This window comes from Pleurodeles waltl, chromosome 6 (assembly GCF_031143425.1).
Source record: "Pleurodeles waltl isolate 20211129_DDA chromosome 6, aPleWal1.hap1.20221129, whole genome shotgun sequence".
Classification (NCBI taxonomy): domain Eukaryota; kingdom Metazoa; phylum Chordata; class Amphibia; order Caudata; family Salamandridae; genus Pleurodeles; species Pleurodeles waltl.
In genome coordinates, this window is record NC_090445.1 from 884,553,133 (window position 1) to 884,572,638 (window position 19,506).

The window sequence follows — 19,506 nt, forward strand, 5'->3', positions numbered from 1 at the left end:
TCCAGTGCCCAGCATATGTGCTCTGACCTCAAAAAGCATGTCGAAACTGGGTTAAAATCTGATTGTCACATTCAGCTTTCATGTAAGGCCAAAGTATATGGTGCAAAAATAAACCCATGGCAGGGAATGTTAAATGACACTTGAGGAATGAAGCAACTATTGTGCCATCCCCTGCAGTGGCATTGAAAACATGACTTCAGGTCTACCCTGTGTAACTTGACAGCAGCAGCTTGAACCCTTTTGCCCACACCTGTCAAAATCACCCTTTTGACAGCCACCAGCAGTTTCACAGCATCTGACTGAATTCCAGCTTCGTCCCACTCAAAGCTCCCAGCACCTCCAAAAACGACTAAATCCCATTCTATGTTGGGACTTGAAAAAAAATGTAGCAGGAAATCTGTAAAGCACTAGAGTGAGCCAAACAGCTTCAAGTATCAAGGCTTCACTTTCACGACGGCAGCTGCAGTCGCAGCAGCGGCCCACTCATGGAGGATTTTTCGTAATTTAATTTGTGACATCTAGCAGGTTATGGCCTTATCCTTTGAGGTGAACACTTGTCCATCCCAAATAATAATCCACTTTCCTAGACTATGTGATTGCTAGTCAGATATAATAGAAGGTCTAGTAGGACGAGTTGAAGGAGCTGCTTAAATACCTGTCTGAAAGAGAGCAACAGGGCATTTAGAATGCAAAATTCTTTGTGCCTTTGGTGCAACAGCATCACTGCCAGGCACATCAACTTTAGCATTTTACTCCACTGCTTTTCTTGAGTTTTATGCCTGGAACCAGTGGTTTAACAACATAGCCTTTTGACAGTGAGCAGCTTTTCAGTCCCTAGGTTGATGCAATGCTAATGCAAAAAGGTACAGCCATAACCGCGGCTATTGGTGTGCTGCAAAACTAGCTTGCTAAAACCGTTTTTCAGTGGCAAAAAACAAAGAGAGCCATCAAACAGTTTCTCCCACATGGCAAACCCAACAGCAGTCACAACAGAGTCTTTTCAGGAAGGCCAGCAGTCAAATCTGGGTCAATACCAACAAACAGACGTTTATGGTAACAGACAAAGAAAGGCTAGGTTTGCCCAAGAGACAGGCAACTCTGCCTCCCAGCAGAGACCAGTCATTCATTCTCCCGCCCATCAAGCACTTGCCGAGGAAAGACCACGGTTCTGCTTGCAGCAACAGCAAAATGTAGCCTCGAACCCGTGGGCACGTTCCTTCATCTCCCACGCTTCTATCTAGAATTCCACAATACCCCAACCAACATATCACCACACTCATAGAGCATGACTGTAGAGCACTGCATGCTGCTGCAGGAAGATGTCCAAGCACTACTCCAGACGGCAGCTATGGAGAATGTCCATTCAAACATCAAGGGAAAGGATGTACTCTCTCTACTCTCTACAACTGGATCTCCTCTTTTCTCTCTGGCAGAACCCAGAGAGTCCGACTCTCACCCTTCCGCTCCGAAGCCACCAACCTCATCTGCGGCGTCCCCCAAGGCTCCTCACTAAGCCCAACGCTGTTCAACGTCTACATGGCCCCCCTCGCACAACTGGCCCGCCAGCACAACCTCAGCATCCTCTCCTACACCGACGACACCCAACTCGTCCTCTCCCTGACCAAAGATCCTCTCACCGCCAAAGCCAACCTCCACGAGGGACTGAAATCCATTGCCGAGTGGATGAGCAACAGCCGCCTGAAACTTAACTCCGATAAGACGGAAGTCCTCATCCTCGGCGCACCCCCTCGGCCTGGAACGACTCTTGGTGGCCAACCGCCCTGGGTCCCCCACCCACCCCAGCCAGCCACGCACGAAACCTCGGCTTCATCCTCGACTCCGCTCTCACCATGTCCAAACAGGTCAACGCAGTCTCCTCGTCCTGTTTTAACACCCTCCGCATGCTCCGCAGGATCTTCAAGTGGATTCCAACAGGAACCAGAAAGACGGTGACCCAAGCCCTCGTCAGTAGCAGACTCGACTACGGCAACGCACTCTACACAGGCATCCCAACAAAAGACATCAAACGACTCCAACGCATCCAGAGCGCATCCGCCCGCCTGATCCTCGACATACCCCGCCGATGCCACATCTCCCCCCACCTGAAGGACCTCCACTGGCTCCCCGTGGACAAGAGGATCACCTTTAAACTCCTCACCCACGCACACAAGGCACTACACGACACCGGACCCACCTACCTGAACACCAGACTCAACTTCTACGCTCCCTCACGCCAACTACGCTCTGCCAACCTTGCCCTCGCCATCGTCCCCCGAATCCAGTGCAAGACCTCTGGCGGCAGATCCTTCTCCTACCTCGCCGCCAAGACCTGGAACTCACTCCCGACCTCACTTTGCCAGACCCAGGACCTCCTCACCTTCAGGAGACTCCTCAAGACATGGCTCTTCGAACGATAGCAGCTACCCCCCCCCCAGCGCCTCGAAACCCTAACGGGTACATAGCGCGCTTTATAAATTTAATGATTGATTGATACTCTCCTATTAGAAAAGAAAGACAATACTCTCCAAATCATCCTCAATCTCAGAGTGCTGAATCACTACATCACATCCAGTCATTTCAGGATGAACCTCCTTCAAGGCATTGTCCCCCTTCATCATGGAGACTACTTGGAAAACCTCAGTCTCACAAAATGAGACAATCACATAGAACACTCATTTGTGCGACACCAGCCAAGGCAAGGCTCTTTCTGTTTTTTGATACACCCACTCACTCTCACAAATAGCTGCAGCCAAGTCCAATCTGTTCATGCAAACTTCCAAATGCGAAGTCACTAAATCTTTCAGTTTGGCACCTGACGTCTTATAATATAGATATTTGCACCTCATGACAGTAGCCAAGAAACCGAAAACTTGAACCTGTTAAACTGCTAAATGAGGATATTCGTTCATAACTGGAATGGTTGGAGTATACACCCATTAAAATAGATAATTTACTCGAGCTACTACCTGTGCCTTCATGGAATCTTACTAGTGTCCTGCAATATTATTCAGGTTCCTAAGTACCAGGCTGTCCTTGGGTCCAATTCACAGGTTTGCCTAAAGTAGTTTTGTTAACCAGTCTATTGACTGGCCCTCATTCTTTCTGCAGCTGCGGTTGGCAACAGCAAGGACCTTACACACTTGTGACGGTGGTAGTTCTAATACTCTGGGTAGAACATAAAAAGTCTCTTTGGAAAAAAAGCACATTTGTTGCATTTTACACAGTCCCACCTTGGAACCCCACTCTTTAAACCAAGGAAAGTCTGGTGGATTGTAATATACACTCAGACCTGCTACACAAAAGCCAAGCATGCCTTTGGTACATTACACAAATAAAATGGTTCTGCTATGGCGTTTATAGGAAATATTTTTTAGCTGACCTTTGCAAAATTGCTACTTGGGTCAACTTGCCACATGTTCATTAAGCATGACTGTGTGAATAGTCAAGCATGCCAATAAGTCCAAGAGAGTAAAATCGTTCTTAAAATATGTTCTCTCGCATCTTCCACTTATGCTCTCAATCCACACATTTAGGGGATGGGTACTGCTTTTCAGTCTTTGCAAAGCATTTTGTGGGCAGCTACTCATGCTTGAACTTTGAAAAAGGTTTTTAATATGAGAATCGGGCTGCAGCTTGTGGTGCTACAGATTCACAAACCCTCTGGCTACCACGTCATACGCGAGTTTTTGTAACATACATTATTAAATATTGTTTGAACATTACTGCATATCACACACATCACACTGCTTCACACCTTAACTTTTACACCTACTTGTAGAGGAAATTCACATTCTATTGTGAAGTTTGTATCCCAGTGCATGGTGGCTTTCAGAGAAGTGTCACAAATCACCTCTAAAGCAAAGGAGCTTCTTCAGACCGAGGTGAAAACCAATTGTTACTGGTAAAGAGCTTCTTCCCTTCACCCTCTGAATCAATCAGAATTTGAAGTATGTAACATTCGCTAAGTGAGGTAAATAAATGATGAACTGATTGATCAATTTCACACATATTTGACATCTCACATGCAGGTCAGCTGCAGATTATGGATGGTAAAATCTTTGATGTAAATATTCAAGGTTGTTCTTCAGGAATACTATTCAGGTACCTATTGTGGGAGCTTGAATGGCCATCACCAGAATTCCTCACATTTCCCCAGTGAATGATAGGCAGTGGTTTCATGCAGCAGCGTGCTTTGTAACTGAGGCATACCTACGAGAGTGGAAAGTGTTGTTGAAGGATTTGTAAGCAATGAGAGCATATTATGGAAGTGGCACACGTCCTGCAAAGAGATGTGTGTGTGTGTGTAATGTAGGTTATAACAAATACATGATGCCAAACTAATTTTGGTGTCGCCCAGCTGAAACAAAGCAGATCCTGCAAATTTACCAGTTGTGGATTGAAAATTAAGATGAATTCAACCCCATGGATAAGAGGGTACAGATATAGGAGCAGGATGTCCTACAACCAGGGCCCCTGTAAGTTGAATTTGCCTAAAAGCAAGAATAGCTCAGTTGATTTCGGTGCTTTGTTCACACAAAGTGATCATGATTCATTCTGTTTTGCAAACTCTTTTTATTGAGGTTTTTAAGACAGTTCAGCAATATTCACAAGCCTTGTAGAGACAATGGGCATGTAATAGATGCTATGCAGTTGTACAACAGTTGCATTCTATATGGTATGCCTGGACCTTTATTCATTCAAGCATGCATATTTAGGCATTGTGCCCCAACCTGTACTGAGGTTCATCCTATGACAACTCTACTTGTGTGCGACCAGGACATGTTGAGATCGAGATTCATATAGGGCAAATCACTTATCCCTAATATTTGGGTCAGTGCCATGCCCGCTAGCTGTTTGGAAAATAAAGACTGCAATTTAAGGATATTAACTTTAAACTGATTTAGCTTCAGGTTATTTCAATCCCATTGATTTGTTTTCCATCTTATCAAGCTCACCAAGTAAATCCAGTGTAACTGCTTAAACAGAGCCTCACATCTCTTGTGGTGTCCATGACAGTGACACTTAACAACTGAGGTGCTTGTGGTGATTTCTAGAAATGATGAGTGCTTCCCGCAAGACTTTGTGGCCCCTTAATGCAGGTCCTGGAGGACAAGTAATGGTCCTCACGTGGTACAGATTCCCTGGCGTCTCCAGTTAAAATCGACAGAGAGCTTTTCACCTGCAAGAAAGCCTCTTCTTTAGTGACAATAAGTTCTTACTTCTGGCTCTGTCAGAAACATTGGTGGACCCAGTTTCTATGGAGCATCAGGGCGTCATTAATATGTAGGCCAAGTGGAAGTAAAAGGTGCAGCAAATACTAGTCTGCATTCTGTACCAGCCCCAAGTCTAGCTGAAAGGCCACAATTAATATATTAGTACGAAAAAGGCAGCAAGCCATGTGAGCTAGTGATAACCAGTGTTTCTTTACTCCGATAACAGTGTGCCTGTTTGCAGTAATCAAACATATATCACATCTTCTGAAATCATTTCTTCAACAGTGGCAATGGTGCTGATCCTGGCACCCTCTGTAAGATTCAGACAGAATTCTCCAGCTGAAGGGCTGTGACAACTAGGAATAAAATTACATTCCTGTTTATTTCAGTTGTAAAACAATCATGAAACATACAAACCTACATTTGACATGCAGTACGCTCCAGTATTCATGTGAAAAGTGTCCTTTGGTCATGATTCAAAAATTAGAGGCTACACCGAAGGTCAATAAAAATATTATTGCCCTTCGGGTTAGCTACTAACATGGGGCTATGACCCCTAAAATCTGTATTAACAGATACATCTATTATGAACCCTTGAGATTTGGCAACTAAGTCACCCAATGAAATATAGTCACAAAATGAAAGATCATGAATATATTGCAGAACATCAATGGAGCATTACTGCTACACATGCTGTTGCTCGGCTCACTGTAGTTAATTTGTCAGATTAAGATCGTCCATAAAAACTGAAAAAATGGGCCATCCTTAGTTAATCGTTACCAAGTCACTACATTTGGCAGCACAAGTAACCCTTGCGTCAGAAGAGGGCTTTACTGTTATCCTCTTATACACTTCAATGATTTTAAAACTTTGTATTATTGCAATGCTTCAGGTTGTGAGGATACTCTTGAGTATATAAACTAAGTAGTGTGAAAACTGTCCCTCCATGCAGCCTAGAATGATCATGCTCCGCTGGAATAAGGCATTCAAGTGAACACTCCACAAACTACGTACATTTGCTGTGGAGAGATAACAGGACAATGTATTTCCCCTTTTCGAATTTCTTTAACGCATAGAACCACCCTCACAGCGCCATAATCAGTGGGCTATATTTATATGCCCTGATGCATCCACATTGATTTCACTTGGGTCCAGGAAATCTACATCACCATCCTGTGTTGTTTGGCCACCTATTCTTACTGCTTCCTACTAGCTGAAATCCTGCCAGTCTGCGAGAATCTTATGACTGAAAAAAACATTCCATTACCCACTTGCAGCTTTGTATCTTTCACAGATTCACATGTAACATGCCAAACCTCTCGGAGAGGATTACCTGGAATGAGGGTTTGGTAACATCCAATATTTGCCCTTAAAGCCCAAAGGACTTCAGCTTTCATTAAGTTGTCATTGTGGTCTAAGTACTTGCATCCCAGCCGATGTTGAACCGAGTGCTTACCCATTTTTTGTGAGTGACCTTGCTGCAGCCACTATGTAGCAAAAGGAGGCAATGTGAAAGTAAGAAGCTGCAAAGGTTTGGTGCTTGCTTCTGTTGGATAAGGACGGTGCTTGAGCCGACAGAGCAGAACCTGCACATCGTTCCTTTGAGTTAGGCGTGTGTGTTAAAGTACCATAGAGCAACATGTGAACAAAAGTAAGCTCAGAAAGTGGAATCTGATCAAGAGTATATCGTCTAACTAGAACTTAAAATAGCAAAATAACTAGAAATTTAAGGTAGTTTAAGTAATTATGTCCAATTAGAAATAGCGTTTGGAAGAGGAAATACAACAGCAGAAATTCTGAACTTTGAAAGTAACTGCCTTTTTAGTGAGGTCCTGTTTTATTTATGCTAATAGTTCTGCTGGCTGGGATTTATTTCATTATGCCATTCATGGTACAGCCAAAGCTCCATATTGAAAACCGCATTTACTCCATAGACTTTTCTTTACCACTCCAGTGACAGCACCGTGGATGTCCCTATCTTTGTAGGATTCCTTTTCACTAAGTACTATCACTACTAACAATAATAAAATAATGCAAGGGATCTTCAAGTACTGTATTAAAACTCTTCTTTAAATCATCATTACCGGTCTTGTGACGTCCCTTGTCACCTATAATAAGGAAATGACTGTGCAGCTCAAGAGTAATGACCTATTACAGTTGACTTGTGAAGTCACAGTGCCTGCAGCTAGAATCAACAGCCAAGGTGAGAAGCAGATCACAGAGCATAACATTTCCTTCTGCTCAGTTTTTCTAGATGACCAGAGATAAGCAGGCAGTTTTTTTTTTATGGCAACATGTTTATTTTTACACTGTTTAGGTAATAATAGTAAAGAGAATATCTGCAGGTTTCACACATTCTGAGCCACAGCATGTTTTTGTAATCTGACTTGTAAACGGATTCTGATATTTGTTTGCCATAAATATTTACCTGTTTTTTTCAAGTATGTTTAATTTCCCCTGGAAATTCTAATTGTATTCATCATGTTTACAAACATCCTAGCTCTTTCATATGAAAGAGGAGCACACAAAGGATTTAATTGGTTTGTGGAAAGGTCTGTGGTATGTATTTTAAGCACTGAAATACCTCTTGCTGTACATTATAAGAATATTTGTGGCCACTTCGGAGTTACATGCCTTTAACTTTGTTCTATATGTTAACAAAACTCCACAGTGAATTTTAATATTCTTAAAATGTACAGCAGGCGTTACTTTATCTCATATGTAAATCTTCTTTCACTCAATACTTAATGTAGGGCTGATTGCCTTTATGCATGTGTTGGAGTTTTTATGCATTTATACAAATTGTGTAGTATTAACAACGTACAAAATGTCGATTTACACTTGATTGTACATGTGTACCCTTATTTGATGTGATTCCTTTTAGAACACATTTATAGTATGTTAAAGTGCCTTTTTCGTGGCTAACTAGACCTCAGTGGGGTGTTGAAGCCATCTTGTTCAAAATGGATGTCTCCACCTGTATATTCAACGTCTATTATTTCTGCATCACACAGTCAAGCAGAGCTATGTTTATTTCCATTGACATCGTTCTTGCTGTTCTAGATGAAAACTTTCCAACACAAGTTCAGTAACATTTGAAACCACCAGAGGTCTCTTTTGCTAGCTCACTGTATTGCATTCGTTCACAGTAGCTTGCTGTTGTTTTGTTACTAGTTTGTCCTGCCATCTCTAGATGACACTGTCATAGAGGAACTGGATCAATATTCATGTAGTGAAATGTGGTTAGATAGTAAGGCAATCTGACACTTAGTAAAACCATGTCCTGATTTGCTGAGAGTGTAACTATTTAGCTCGCATCCCGGTAAATCTGCAGTTTTAATTATAGTCCGAGAACTTTCCTAGGACCTTCAGATGCTGCTAGGAATGCTGTCCGATTTCCTACTGATTTTGCTACAGATTGAGACTTTTCATATTTTTTATTTGATTTCGCTGCTCATTAAGACTTCGATTATTTCATACATGTTATTTACTGCCCTTTAATGGCTTCTTATTGAGAGCCTTCTTGGCAATGACTCATGCATCTGCTCTCTGCAATTTCGGTGTCCTATGTTTTGGATTTTTGTAATAAATCTCTTAAAATTTTTCGTTCCACTCATTGATTCACTTATTGAGTCCGTCCTCACTAATTTGGCTGTATTTTTGTTATGGATTGTGGTGCCTTGACCTGGGACACTTTTCCTCATGAAATTGAGGTTTAACATCCTTCTCGACCCATGGGCATGTTATTCAGGTGTCATTTGGGATTGTTAGAATTTAAAGGCTCTCTGTTCCGTCCCCCGCAATGCAATGCGTCTGAGGTACCGGATTTCTAAATGTTACTGACGTATGAAGTAAGAACATTTATTTTCCCTTCAGCTACAGAAGACGTGAAATACCACAGTAAAGTATGTCTTTTTCTTCATAGTTGACAAAATATCATGAACTTTTTTTTTTAAAGCTAACCCCTCTGGGGAACTGGTGGTGACTGATACCTGAAAAAGGGAAGAGGGATAGTTATCCACAAAATAAATGTTATCTTAGCTGGAGTTTGACCAGCCATTCAATATGGGTTGCTCTGACTGAAGGAAATTTGCAAACTGACAGTAAAGGCTGATTTTGTTCTTCTTTATATTTTATCAACTCTAGCAGCATCTCGCCCTCTGCCTGTCACTTTCCACCGAGGTGAGTTTCAAAGCATGATAAAAGCACTGCAGTTCTGTGTCCATGTCTTTGTGCGTTCAAATGTGAATGATAGAAGGATTTTGTTTTGGTACGGAGGGTACTTTACTATGTTCAGCTATTCTCGTCAGCCCTGGGGTGTTTGATGATTCTAGTCCATGAAAGATGGCACTGAATCTACTATAGCGCTTTCAGTTTTACAGTTGGAAGTTCAAGAGAAAAAAAAATCACCTTGAATGTACTTATTCTCGAGTAAAAAAAACTGTTTTCAGACAATTGTGTGTTTTGGTGAAAATAATTGAGCATGTCAGATTTTAGTGAAAAATATTTGTGCATGAGTGACAGCTGAGCACGAACGTGAGATGCTGTAGGAGTGGGATGGTCCTACCTGTTTGTTTTTATTTTTCTGTTGCACAGTTATGACTTTGTGTGCTTGTTTACTCTTCCCTTGATTACCCTCTGAAATGTCCATTTTTTAAATTTATTTTTTTGCAGCCTTTGACATGGTCCATGACCCCGTGGTAGCGTTGGAGACCGTGATATCCTTGGGGTTTGAGCGTGTCCTAACAAGTGGTTGTGACAGTTCTGCCTTGGAAGGCCTTCCAGTAATTAAACGCCTTGTTGAGCAGGTGAGTCCACTGCCTCATGCTTCATACTGTCTACATACATTCATTCCCAAATTCAAGTGAAACAAATGTTTCTGTGATAGCAAGCATACACACTAAAGCCCTGGTAAAGCCAAAAGTCTTGGCCTTTCCGTGGTGTAAGTAGAAATGAATGCCTCGTACATTAGGAGACGCAAGCTTACTCCTCTTTATAAATTGTGCATAGTTCCCCGTGATACTCAGTATGTTAAAGAAAATGAGAACTGTCCACTTCGTGTAACTCAAGGTTTGCATGCATTTTTCATCCCCTTTCTTGCTTGTATGTTGCTTCTGTGCCTGTCAGTTGAGGAGAGTGAGACACCTGCCCTAAACCAGTGAAGTTTGTCCCAGGCTGGACACAATCCTTAAACTGCAGTACGTACTCTAGTATGCATCCTCCAAGGGGCTCCCTCCTGATTTTGTAGTTCATTTAAGTACTTTAGGAGGGCGTCCAACTAGTGGACTGTCTCCTACACTCCAAGGCCTCTAATTTCCTGCAGTCCGGGGCATTAACCCTATCTAACGATGATTTAGAAAGGATTGCAAAAGGAGTTTTCGTGTGTTTTGATAAAGACTGCTGTGTTAAAAGTCAGTACGCCGCAATGATGTTCCAAGAAGAGACAACAAGATAGAATTGCCCTAAGAGATAGCTATATTAGGGAGAGGAGAAAGGGTAACGTACGGTGAGTTTTTGGATACTGCTTACAGAGTGACCTTCCATATTGCAGTGAATGGAGAGAGAAAAATAGATGTTCTTAATTTCATATTTAAACGGTCTATCATTTGTATTTCTCTCATCCCACTCCAAAAGACCAGTGATATTATTTCTCACTTCATGGAAGGGAAAAATGAAAGTCTAACTGGGCTTCTATTTTTCCCTATCACCCATGTTTTAGGAGTTGGCTGGATAGTAACAGGAGGACAAGTAATATTTCTGTAGCCTTAGGAGGCCAGGCCACTAGCTAATATAGGTGGATTTTATATACTGCTTACAGAGTGACCCTCCATCTCCAGTCTGCCCCTCTATCTGCACTCTGCCAAGTCTCTACCAACTTTTAGGAGTCTCCAGTAACTCGAGGGTAGCCTATGTGTATTTCCTCATATTCTTTGAAAATGCCTGCAATTTTCTGCCAGAGTGACAATATTTCTTCTGCTGTCTGCTCTCATAAACATTAAAATAAAAGCTTGAAGTTATTGCTGAAAAGAGTGTGCATTCAGGATGTGACCAGTTGCCATGGTGCTGCTTGCTCAGCAGTGCCTGTTGGCATTGCCTCACCAATGACCTTACATGTTTTTGTACATTTCTTTTTTATCCTTGATACATTTATAAGACCCGTTTCACCTCTACAGCTGTATTATAGTCTTGTAGTTGCTGCCGAGGGCTATTCAAGTTGTTAAAGACCCTGAACTGGGCAACGAGCTTTAAAAGTCAGAATCGCCCCATGCATAAGGACTATAATGCTATCAGAGCAATCCACCCACTGAGGGTAGAATGCTCTACATTAAACAAGGAGAAACAGAAAAATAAAGATTGCGTTGTTGAAGCAGAAGGCCGGTACCATCCATTACTGGCTTTGAGCCTCACCATTGCCTTTAGTGGAGGTCTCAACTTCCACTGTTCTGAGACTATTTGTTTCCTGTTACAATTGATAAATAGAAATTAATTACAACGAAAGGGTTTCTATCATATATTCAGTTTTATTTTATTCTTTCTTTTGTAGGGCTTTGAATTTAGTGAAATGGCTTGTAAACATCTAAATAAACAGAAGAAAATACTACTGCAGTAACTTTTAAAATGTGTATATATATATATATATATTCCACTTTAATTCTGAAAAGGGGAGAAACAACTTCTTTTGAGATCGAAGTCCATTTAAATGTATCTATTCTAAACAATGTTCTTTGTTAGGCTAATCTTTTTAAAGTTAGGACATGACCCTGCACTAAAGTGGGACGAAATGGAAAGTGAGGTGAAGTTGTGTATGCATAATGGGCCGGGGATAGCCAAGTACTTTATAAACACATGAGTACCAGGGGTTTTTCGTGGGCGCAGCAGCTGGCGCTGCTCACTGTCTCTTAAAACTCCACCCAAAGCCAGTGCCTGCCCCACCCTTTACCAATCTAACGTACTCTGAATCTCATTTAGTGTATTTTTATGTTTGCATGATGTATTGTTACAGTTTATAGTCTATGCATACTACCTGCATTTAGTGTTTGAGGTCGGAACTATCACTTGTTCTTGTTGAAGATCAGCATATTTGGCAGTGGACTTGGAATGTCTTGAGTGCAGAACCCCACGGGACGTCTTCCCTGGTTCATGATAAGATATGATACTGCACTTCACAAAACTTTATTTGTGGCTCTCCTCTCCGCACAGCTGTGCAGTACAAAGGGAGAAAATATATATCGTTTATTAGAGGGATTGTATTTTTCCTCTTGTTGATGGAAGGAAAGGCTTCTGTGGACCAGTCAACACCTAGTGACTCCTGCATGTGCAAACCTCCTTTATCTTCTCGAGAGGAAAGGCAAGATCCACCAAGATATTTTCGTGGTAGGTGGAATTAGATTTCTGTTCTTCACCCTGCCTCACAGCCACCAAAAGTCCAGATTGAACAGAGGCAGAAAAACAGCAAAATTGAGAGCTCTACGTTGTGGTACTGAATGCTGTCATAAATAAGATCCCGAGCAAAGAAATAAGTATTGTAGCCGAGCACCATCAAAACGTAGTACAAATTATGCACTCTAGCCACAGAGGCTAAGATACTGACATTCTGTAATGTGCTAAGTGCAGCCTTAAATGCTCAGAAACTGCCACCAGGTGTCTGGTTAACAGTGGCGTACGGTCTTCAATCCTACTGTGTTAAACGTTGCCTCCTGAGAAAGCAGGGCAACCTGAAAGTCAACTTGGTGATGTTTGGCACTCCAGCCGTGTCTCTTGTACAGCCATATTTTTGTTGCATGAAGGATGAAGTTGGTGGGCTTCTGCCAGCAGTGACACAAAACCTCCAGCAGAATGAATGTTAGTGACCTTTTGTGTTTGTCTTGTTTGTGTGTGCCTGTGTGTGAGCGTTTATTGTATCTCTTCTCTATGTGTAAGGGATGTTGGCAGGGCAGCAGCCGTGCTGCAGGCGTTTTCTGTGCTAGGGAGGTTTGCCTAGATGTTGCGTCTACTGTAGCTGTTAAGTAAGTGAGGAAACCTTTCATTGCTGCTTCCCGTGTTACATACTGAAACTTTAATAATATATTTTCGTTAAACAAAAGCTAAAATCAGTGCTTGCACACACAGAGCAGAATACACCACTATTTCAAAGGGATCGCAACACATTTTTAAAATGTACAAGCGTGTGACAGATTTAAATGAGAAATTACATGGTCATGTAGTTGGTTTATATAAACAGCAGGCTTGCAGTGGAAACGAATTGCAACATATGTCACTTCCATTAATGCTTTAATACGCAACTTGAATGAATTAGAAATGTGGTGCACAGTGTTTAGGTCTGGCATTAGCCAAGAACTGTGTTTCTTTACTAAAACTATAAAATAATATACTTACTGATTGGGGCTTCCAGTCAGCACACACTTTATCAATTGGTCTGTTGGTGTGTCATTGGCATTTTTCTTCCACCCTTCACAGTGTACAGCATGGGGGCAATGGATCAGCCCACTCTAACTATTGGCTAATTTCACTGTGAGTGATCGCTTTGTTTTGTCCTCAAAGGACACACCCACACACAAAGTAGTTCCTTTCAGTAACAGAGACTGTTATGTGCTCTTTGAAACCAAAAACTATTTTTACTTTTAGCCAATCTTTTTTTTTTATATTGGCAGTGATTTACCAGCTCACTCAGTAATACATTTATACAATAACCATCATAAAACAATCATTGACTTAAAAACGACTGTTAGCCAATGCCAGACTGTTAGCCAATGCCATTGCTTGTTTTTTTCTGGAACAACTCAAAATGGATTATACCAGGATTGCTCATCAAGTTTAACTGCAACTCAGGAAGGGGTGTATCGCTTTCCTTTACTTCGTCTTGCATAGCTATTGATGTTCCAACATTTAATATTTTATTGGGCTCCAACTAGAGAAATGTATTCCTCAAGGATATCTCACTGTGCATGTTAACTGCTGGTGTTCAGAAATGTACGTTTGTGCAAAAAACCTGTTAGACTATCTCTTCACTGTGAGAGACAATGAACAACATCATTGAAATCATGTGCCATATGTTCGAGAAATGCGCTCACATTGGTTAAACAATTACTTTTGTTTTCTAGGCTAAAGGAAGAATCATTGTGATGCCAGGTAATGCCACATTACTGTTGCAGACTTATTTACCTATGCAGACCGTTTTGTTCTTGTAGCTTTGTCAACTTATGAGTTTCCCATATTACCACTTTCCAAACGCTCATAACATCATTTTTTTCTTTAAAAAAATCAATGCTGTAAAGTTATACCATGATCTCATTATGTTACTGTTTCATTGCTTTTAATAGAGTGATGACAGAGGATTTAGCTCACTAAGTTTGTCTCATAGCCGTGATCCACTCGATTTTAAGGTGGGAGGGTAGGTGTCAAACAATGAGACCTATTCCATTTGGCTCCAAATTAAATAAACTAAAAGACCATAACAAGTTGATTTGCTCCCCTAACTGGGATGTTGAGGTGGGAAAAACTAGCTGCACTACTTCAAAGATAGAGGTCTGCAAGTCCATGTGTTTTAAAATTAATATCCTTCCTTCCTGGCTAGTCTGAAAGCAAGGGATTGCACTGTTCTCTGGCACATGCCTCTTGTTGAAGCATACAAATGTGCCTCATATTCTGAGGTCTGGCACTAGTGTCAGTATTTATGACATATTCCCTTTTTTTGCAGCGTGTTCTTTTTTGTACTCTATTAAAACATTTGAATGTTGGGAGCTCCATTGAATTTCTAGTGACCGGTAGAAGCCCGGAGCTCAAACATTCCAGTGTTGTCATTCACAGCTCTTGCTGTGAATAAAGGCCTCTCGAGCCCGAGGAGATGTTAGCCCCCTCAGGCTCAATGAGTTCTTTGTTTTAGTAATTAGAGCACTCTGCCCTCTAGGGGCGGAATGTTCTAATAGCCTTAGAGCCCGCAGTAGCTGGCTATATCAGCCCTTAAAGGCCTGCTCCCTTGTTAAAGCTGGAGCAGGCCTTTAATGGCCGGTATAGCCCACTATGTCAGGCTCTAAGGCTATATTGTCATTTGTTACTTGACTTGGTAATGAAAAATAATATAGAACATGTATTGTGATGTCACCAAATGTGTTCCAAGTAATGTACGTATACACAATGTAATCATTCTTTTTTCAAATGTTCTTATCTACACATGTTTTTTTTTGTTATAGTAAGACTTGTACATAGTAGGCTGGATAACTAGTCTTAAGTTATAGAGAATCACAGTGTGTCCGTCCTTAATAGGAGAAATCTTGAATACTGTACTGCCTAAAGCTGTCCACGGTCCTACAAGGATGCTGGCTTCTCAGTGGGATAGTCATTTTCGGTCTGTGCACCCCCATACCCACATGATGTCCCACAGAGTTATGGTCTGTTGGCCTCCAGTTCCCAGCCATTCCTCTTGCTCTCCGCAATGAATGCAAGACTCCGCTCATGTGATACCGTGACAAAGAAACGCAGTTTCATTCACCAGCAGTTGGCAGACGCTGAAAGAAGTTCAGGAGTTAATCTACATGCTTGTCAAGTTGAATGCTTTTCATAACGAGAATAGAGCCCACATTCGTTCAGAAAAGTTGGAGTGTTGACTTATTTCACCATGTACCATTTCTATAGAGTGTTCTCCGACTATTAGTCCTCAAAACTCTGGGGTTGTCATTTAAAATCTTCCAATCTAGTTGGGTCAAAGTATGCTAACTCTATGCTGTCTCGCGTGCCAATCCAGGTGTATGATCTTATCACTTCCCTTTACTCATTGTGTTTCATGAATGCTACTTTATACTTTTTGTGTATTATTTATTTTGATTTCAGAGAACATTAATGATGAGGGAAAGCTTCTTTACCACTGACAGTACCATTTCTGTCAGTGTGTCTGTGGTATTTCAGAAGAGTACCAAACTTACCTGCTGGGCCGCATGTTCTGCTTGATCTTGTGATTCGTAGATATACCTCTATGCCTCATGTCCCAATGGTCAGATGAGGAAACACAAGAACCGCAATGTGGACAAGATTCAGCAAAATGCCACTCTTCTGAATCGTAAGTTAATGTAGATTTGGTACAGAAGAAACACCAATAAGATGAAAGGATGAAATTGACAGATCCACTCTTGAACCTCCATTTATTATCAGATGAGGAAGAGTGGTTAGGATAGTAGTTGGCTTGTCTGGAAGAGTGTTGATAGAATTGTTTCATAATTCTTAACACAAGCATAACTTTATTAGGAAGTAAGCTACATTTAAAGACACCATTAACAATGAAGACTTGTGCAAATTGAAAGCAAGCCTTCTTTGTGTATTAATAAATTAATTTTAGTCTGTCCTACAGGCCTTTTTTATCTTTGCAGTGAGGAGAATAGGAATGAATCCAAAATCACGTTGGCAAGTGCAGTTTTTCCTCACATATAAAATTGATCAGAGATTATTTTTCTTAAGTGCCTGATGTTGGGATCTTAAGTGGGAGCTAACATTTAAATTGAAGTTAAGCTAGTTATGAAAAAGCAAGACATTTACTAAATTCTCTAGACCACAGAGAATTCTTAAGGGCAGCGTCTTGCCACATAAAAGGCTCATTTTTTTTTTTTACTCGAAGCACTAGCTTTACAGAAGACAACAATTGATTTTTTTTAGGATATCCTTAGCAGGTTCGCAATCATTAGGTATAATCCAACCCTGCCACAGGAATAGTATTCTCAATACTGATAAAATCAATGGAGGATAACATCAGGTGCCCAGCCTCATGAGTAGTTGATGAAACAAGCTTTCCTGGCTAGATGATTATAAATTAATTAGAGAAATAGCTGTAATGGGTAGCATGGTAACCTCGACCTAAAAATGAAAGTCCATGATTGCCACTGTGTGAGAGTCAAATAAAACTACCTGACCATCTGAATCAGTCATGAGATGAAGCTGTCATGATGACAGAGGGATTTGTTGGGGAACATCAACAGACTAGTATCCTGCAAGCAAATTAATGGGTTAGATTGGAAGAATAGTACAGTGAAGAGACAGAGTTGAAATACTCCCTCCCTAGTGAAACCTGTCAGCGAGGCAGGTCAAGAACTCAACTGATAAGGTGAGTACATCAGATGGCCAAAACTTACTTTAGTGGCAGAGTCCATGCCTCCTGCAAGGTCTTAACGTGGATGGACGAAAGAAGCTGCCTTTGACATGCCACTTTTACTTCACTGCAAGGGCGCATTAGCAGTGGCATGTAGTCAAGATGGCATCACAGACAGAGTGACTGGGGCTCTGCAAGTGAGCAGGGCAGACTATCGTACCCAGTGGAGAGGGTGATACAGAGCCCAGACAGCCTGATAATTCTCCTCTAGGGAGCCCGAAAACAAAAGTAGAACTGTGACCTCAAGCAAAATGTCAACTATATGTATAATAATAATTACAGGAGCACAAAATGTGTAATGAACCATCTATTTACAAGGAATATAAGGACTAAAAACGGACATATAAGAATAAAAACAAGGGCATAAAGTAAAAGATTGGAATCACGATCTCTGTACAGCATCCCAAGTGAACAAGCCATTCACATTGATGATGCTTGCCCTTTCTAGGGCTCGCCTAGAAACAGCTTTAATCATCTGCAGGCCTTTTGTTTCCCAAAAATGTCATTATATATATATATGTTCGATGGCATGTGTAGCTGCAGATACACATGCTGTGCATTATCCTGCCATCTAGTGTTGGGCTCGGAGTGTTACAAGTTGTTTTTCTTCGAAGAAGTCTTTTCGAGTCACGAGTCCGAGGGACTCCTCCCTTTCAGCTCCATTGCGCATGGGCGTTGACTCCATCTTAGATTGTTTTCTTTCCGCCATCTGGTTCGGACGTGTTCCTCTTCGCTCCGTATTTTCGATTCGGAAAAGTTAGTTAGTAATTGGAAAATTCAACGGTATTGTTCGCGCTCGGTACCGGTTTAGTGTTAGCATATCGACACTGAAGAAAGAAGCGCTCCGGCGGCCCTTCGGGGCTTCCACTCTCCAGCGGGGCCTGGTCGGCCCGACCGCGTCCATCTTCAAACCTCATGGACCGGACCCCCTTCCGCTTCTGCCCCAACTGCTACGCAAAGTATCCTTATACAGACCAACACTTGGTCTGTAATCTGTGTTTGTCTCCAGAACACAGGGAGGATACTTGCGAGGCCTGTCGGGTATTTCGATCCAAGAAAAAACGACGAGATCGAAGAGCTCGAAGACTCCAGATGGCGTCGACACTGGCCGAGCAGATCGAGGAAGAGGAGAGATTCTCCATTCGAGATTCGGACTTGGACGAGTCCGAAAGTGAGCAGCCGAAGACACAGCAACAAACTGTGAGTAAACCAGCCTCGGCAAAGACTCACTCAAAAATTATAAAGGCCAAGGGGATGCCACCGCCAACAGGCCATGGCTTAACCCGAAAACACGGTGACCAAACATCGGCACCGAAAAAGGCCTCCCAGCAGCCGAAGACATCCGACTCCGGTCGAGATACCGGCTCCAAACAATCTCGGCACCCCAAAAGTCAAGAAGGTTTCCTCGGAGCCGAAAAAGACTGTACAAAAAGCTTCGGTGCCGAAACCAGGCTCCTATGCAGAAGAGCAAGGCCTTTCAAGTCAGCTTCATGGGCACAGATTTGAACAAGAACTGGGCATGGGAGAGCCAGACCATACCCAGAGGAGGCTGCACATACAGAAGGACACGGGGAAAATCCAAACTCTTCCTCCACTAAAAATCAAGCGAAAGCTAACATTCCAGGAGGCAGAAATGCAGCCAAAAGCGAAAGTGGCTAAAGACAAAACACCACCAAGGTTCTCGCCACAGCAATCTCCATTGCATTCGCCACACCTGTCCCCGGTAGCAACACCCCCAACAATGCAGTCGCCGACACACACAGGGATGTCACAAGATGACCCGGATGCATGGGACTTGTATGATGCACCGGTCTCAGACAATAGTCCCGATTGCTACCCGGCAAGGCCGTCACCACCTGAGGACAGCACTGCATATATGCAGGTGGTTTCAAGGGCAGCTACATTCCATAATGTAGCAATGCATGCAGAGCGCATAGAGGACAACTTTTTGTTTAACACCTTGTCATCCACCCACAGCGCATACCAAAGTTTGCCAATGCTGCCAGGCATGTTAAAACACGCCACACAAGTGTTCTAGGACCCAGTAAAAGGCAGAGCTATCACGCCTAGGGTGGAGAAGAAATATAAACCTTCTCCAACGGACCCTTTGTTTATCACACAACAATTAACTCCTGATTCGGTGGTAGTGGGAGCAGCCCG

General features: G+C 42.2%; 1 protein-coding gene across 8 annotated transcripts in view; it reads left to right on the top strand.

The window, feature by feature from the left end:
• The window catches only part of CUTC (cutC copper transporter), a 197,456-nt gene that overhangs the window by 141,781 nt on the left and 36,169 nt on the right, over positions 1–19,506 (top strand). For 6 of the 8 annotated variants that reach the window (XM_069239682.1, XM_069239675.1, XM_069239676.1 and 3 more), the window contains 3 exons: positions 9,360–9,395; positions 9,888–10,021; positions 14,315–14,342. In XM_069239682.1, coding sequence (XP_069095783.1) covers positions 9,360–9,395; positions 9,888–10,021; positions 14,315–14,342 — 198 coding nt within the window. The remainder of the gene's footprint in view (positions 1–9,359; positions 9,396–9,887; positions 10,022–14,314; positions 14,343–19,506) is intronic. The other 2 variants (XM_069239681.1, XM_069239680.1) reach the window with 1 other exon arrangement.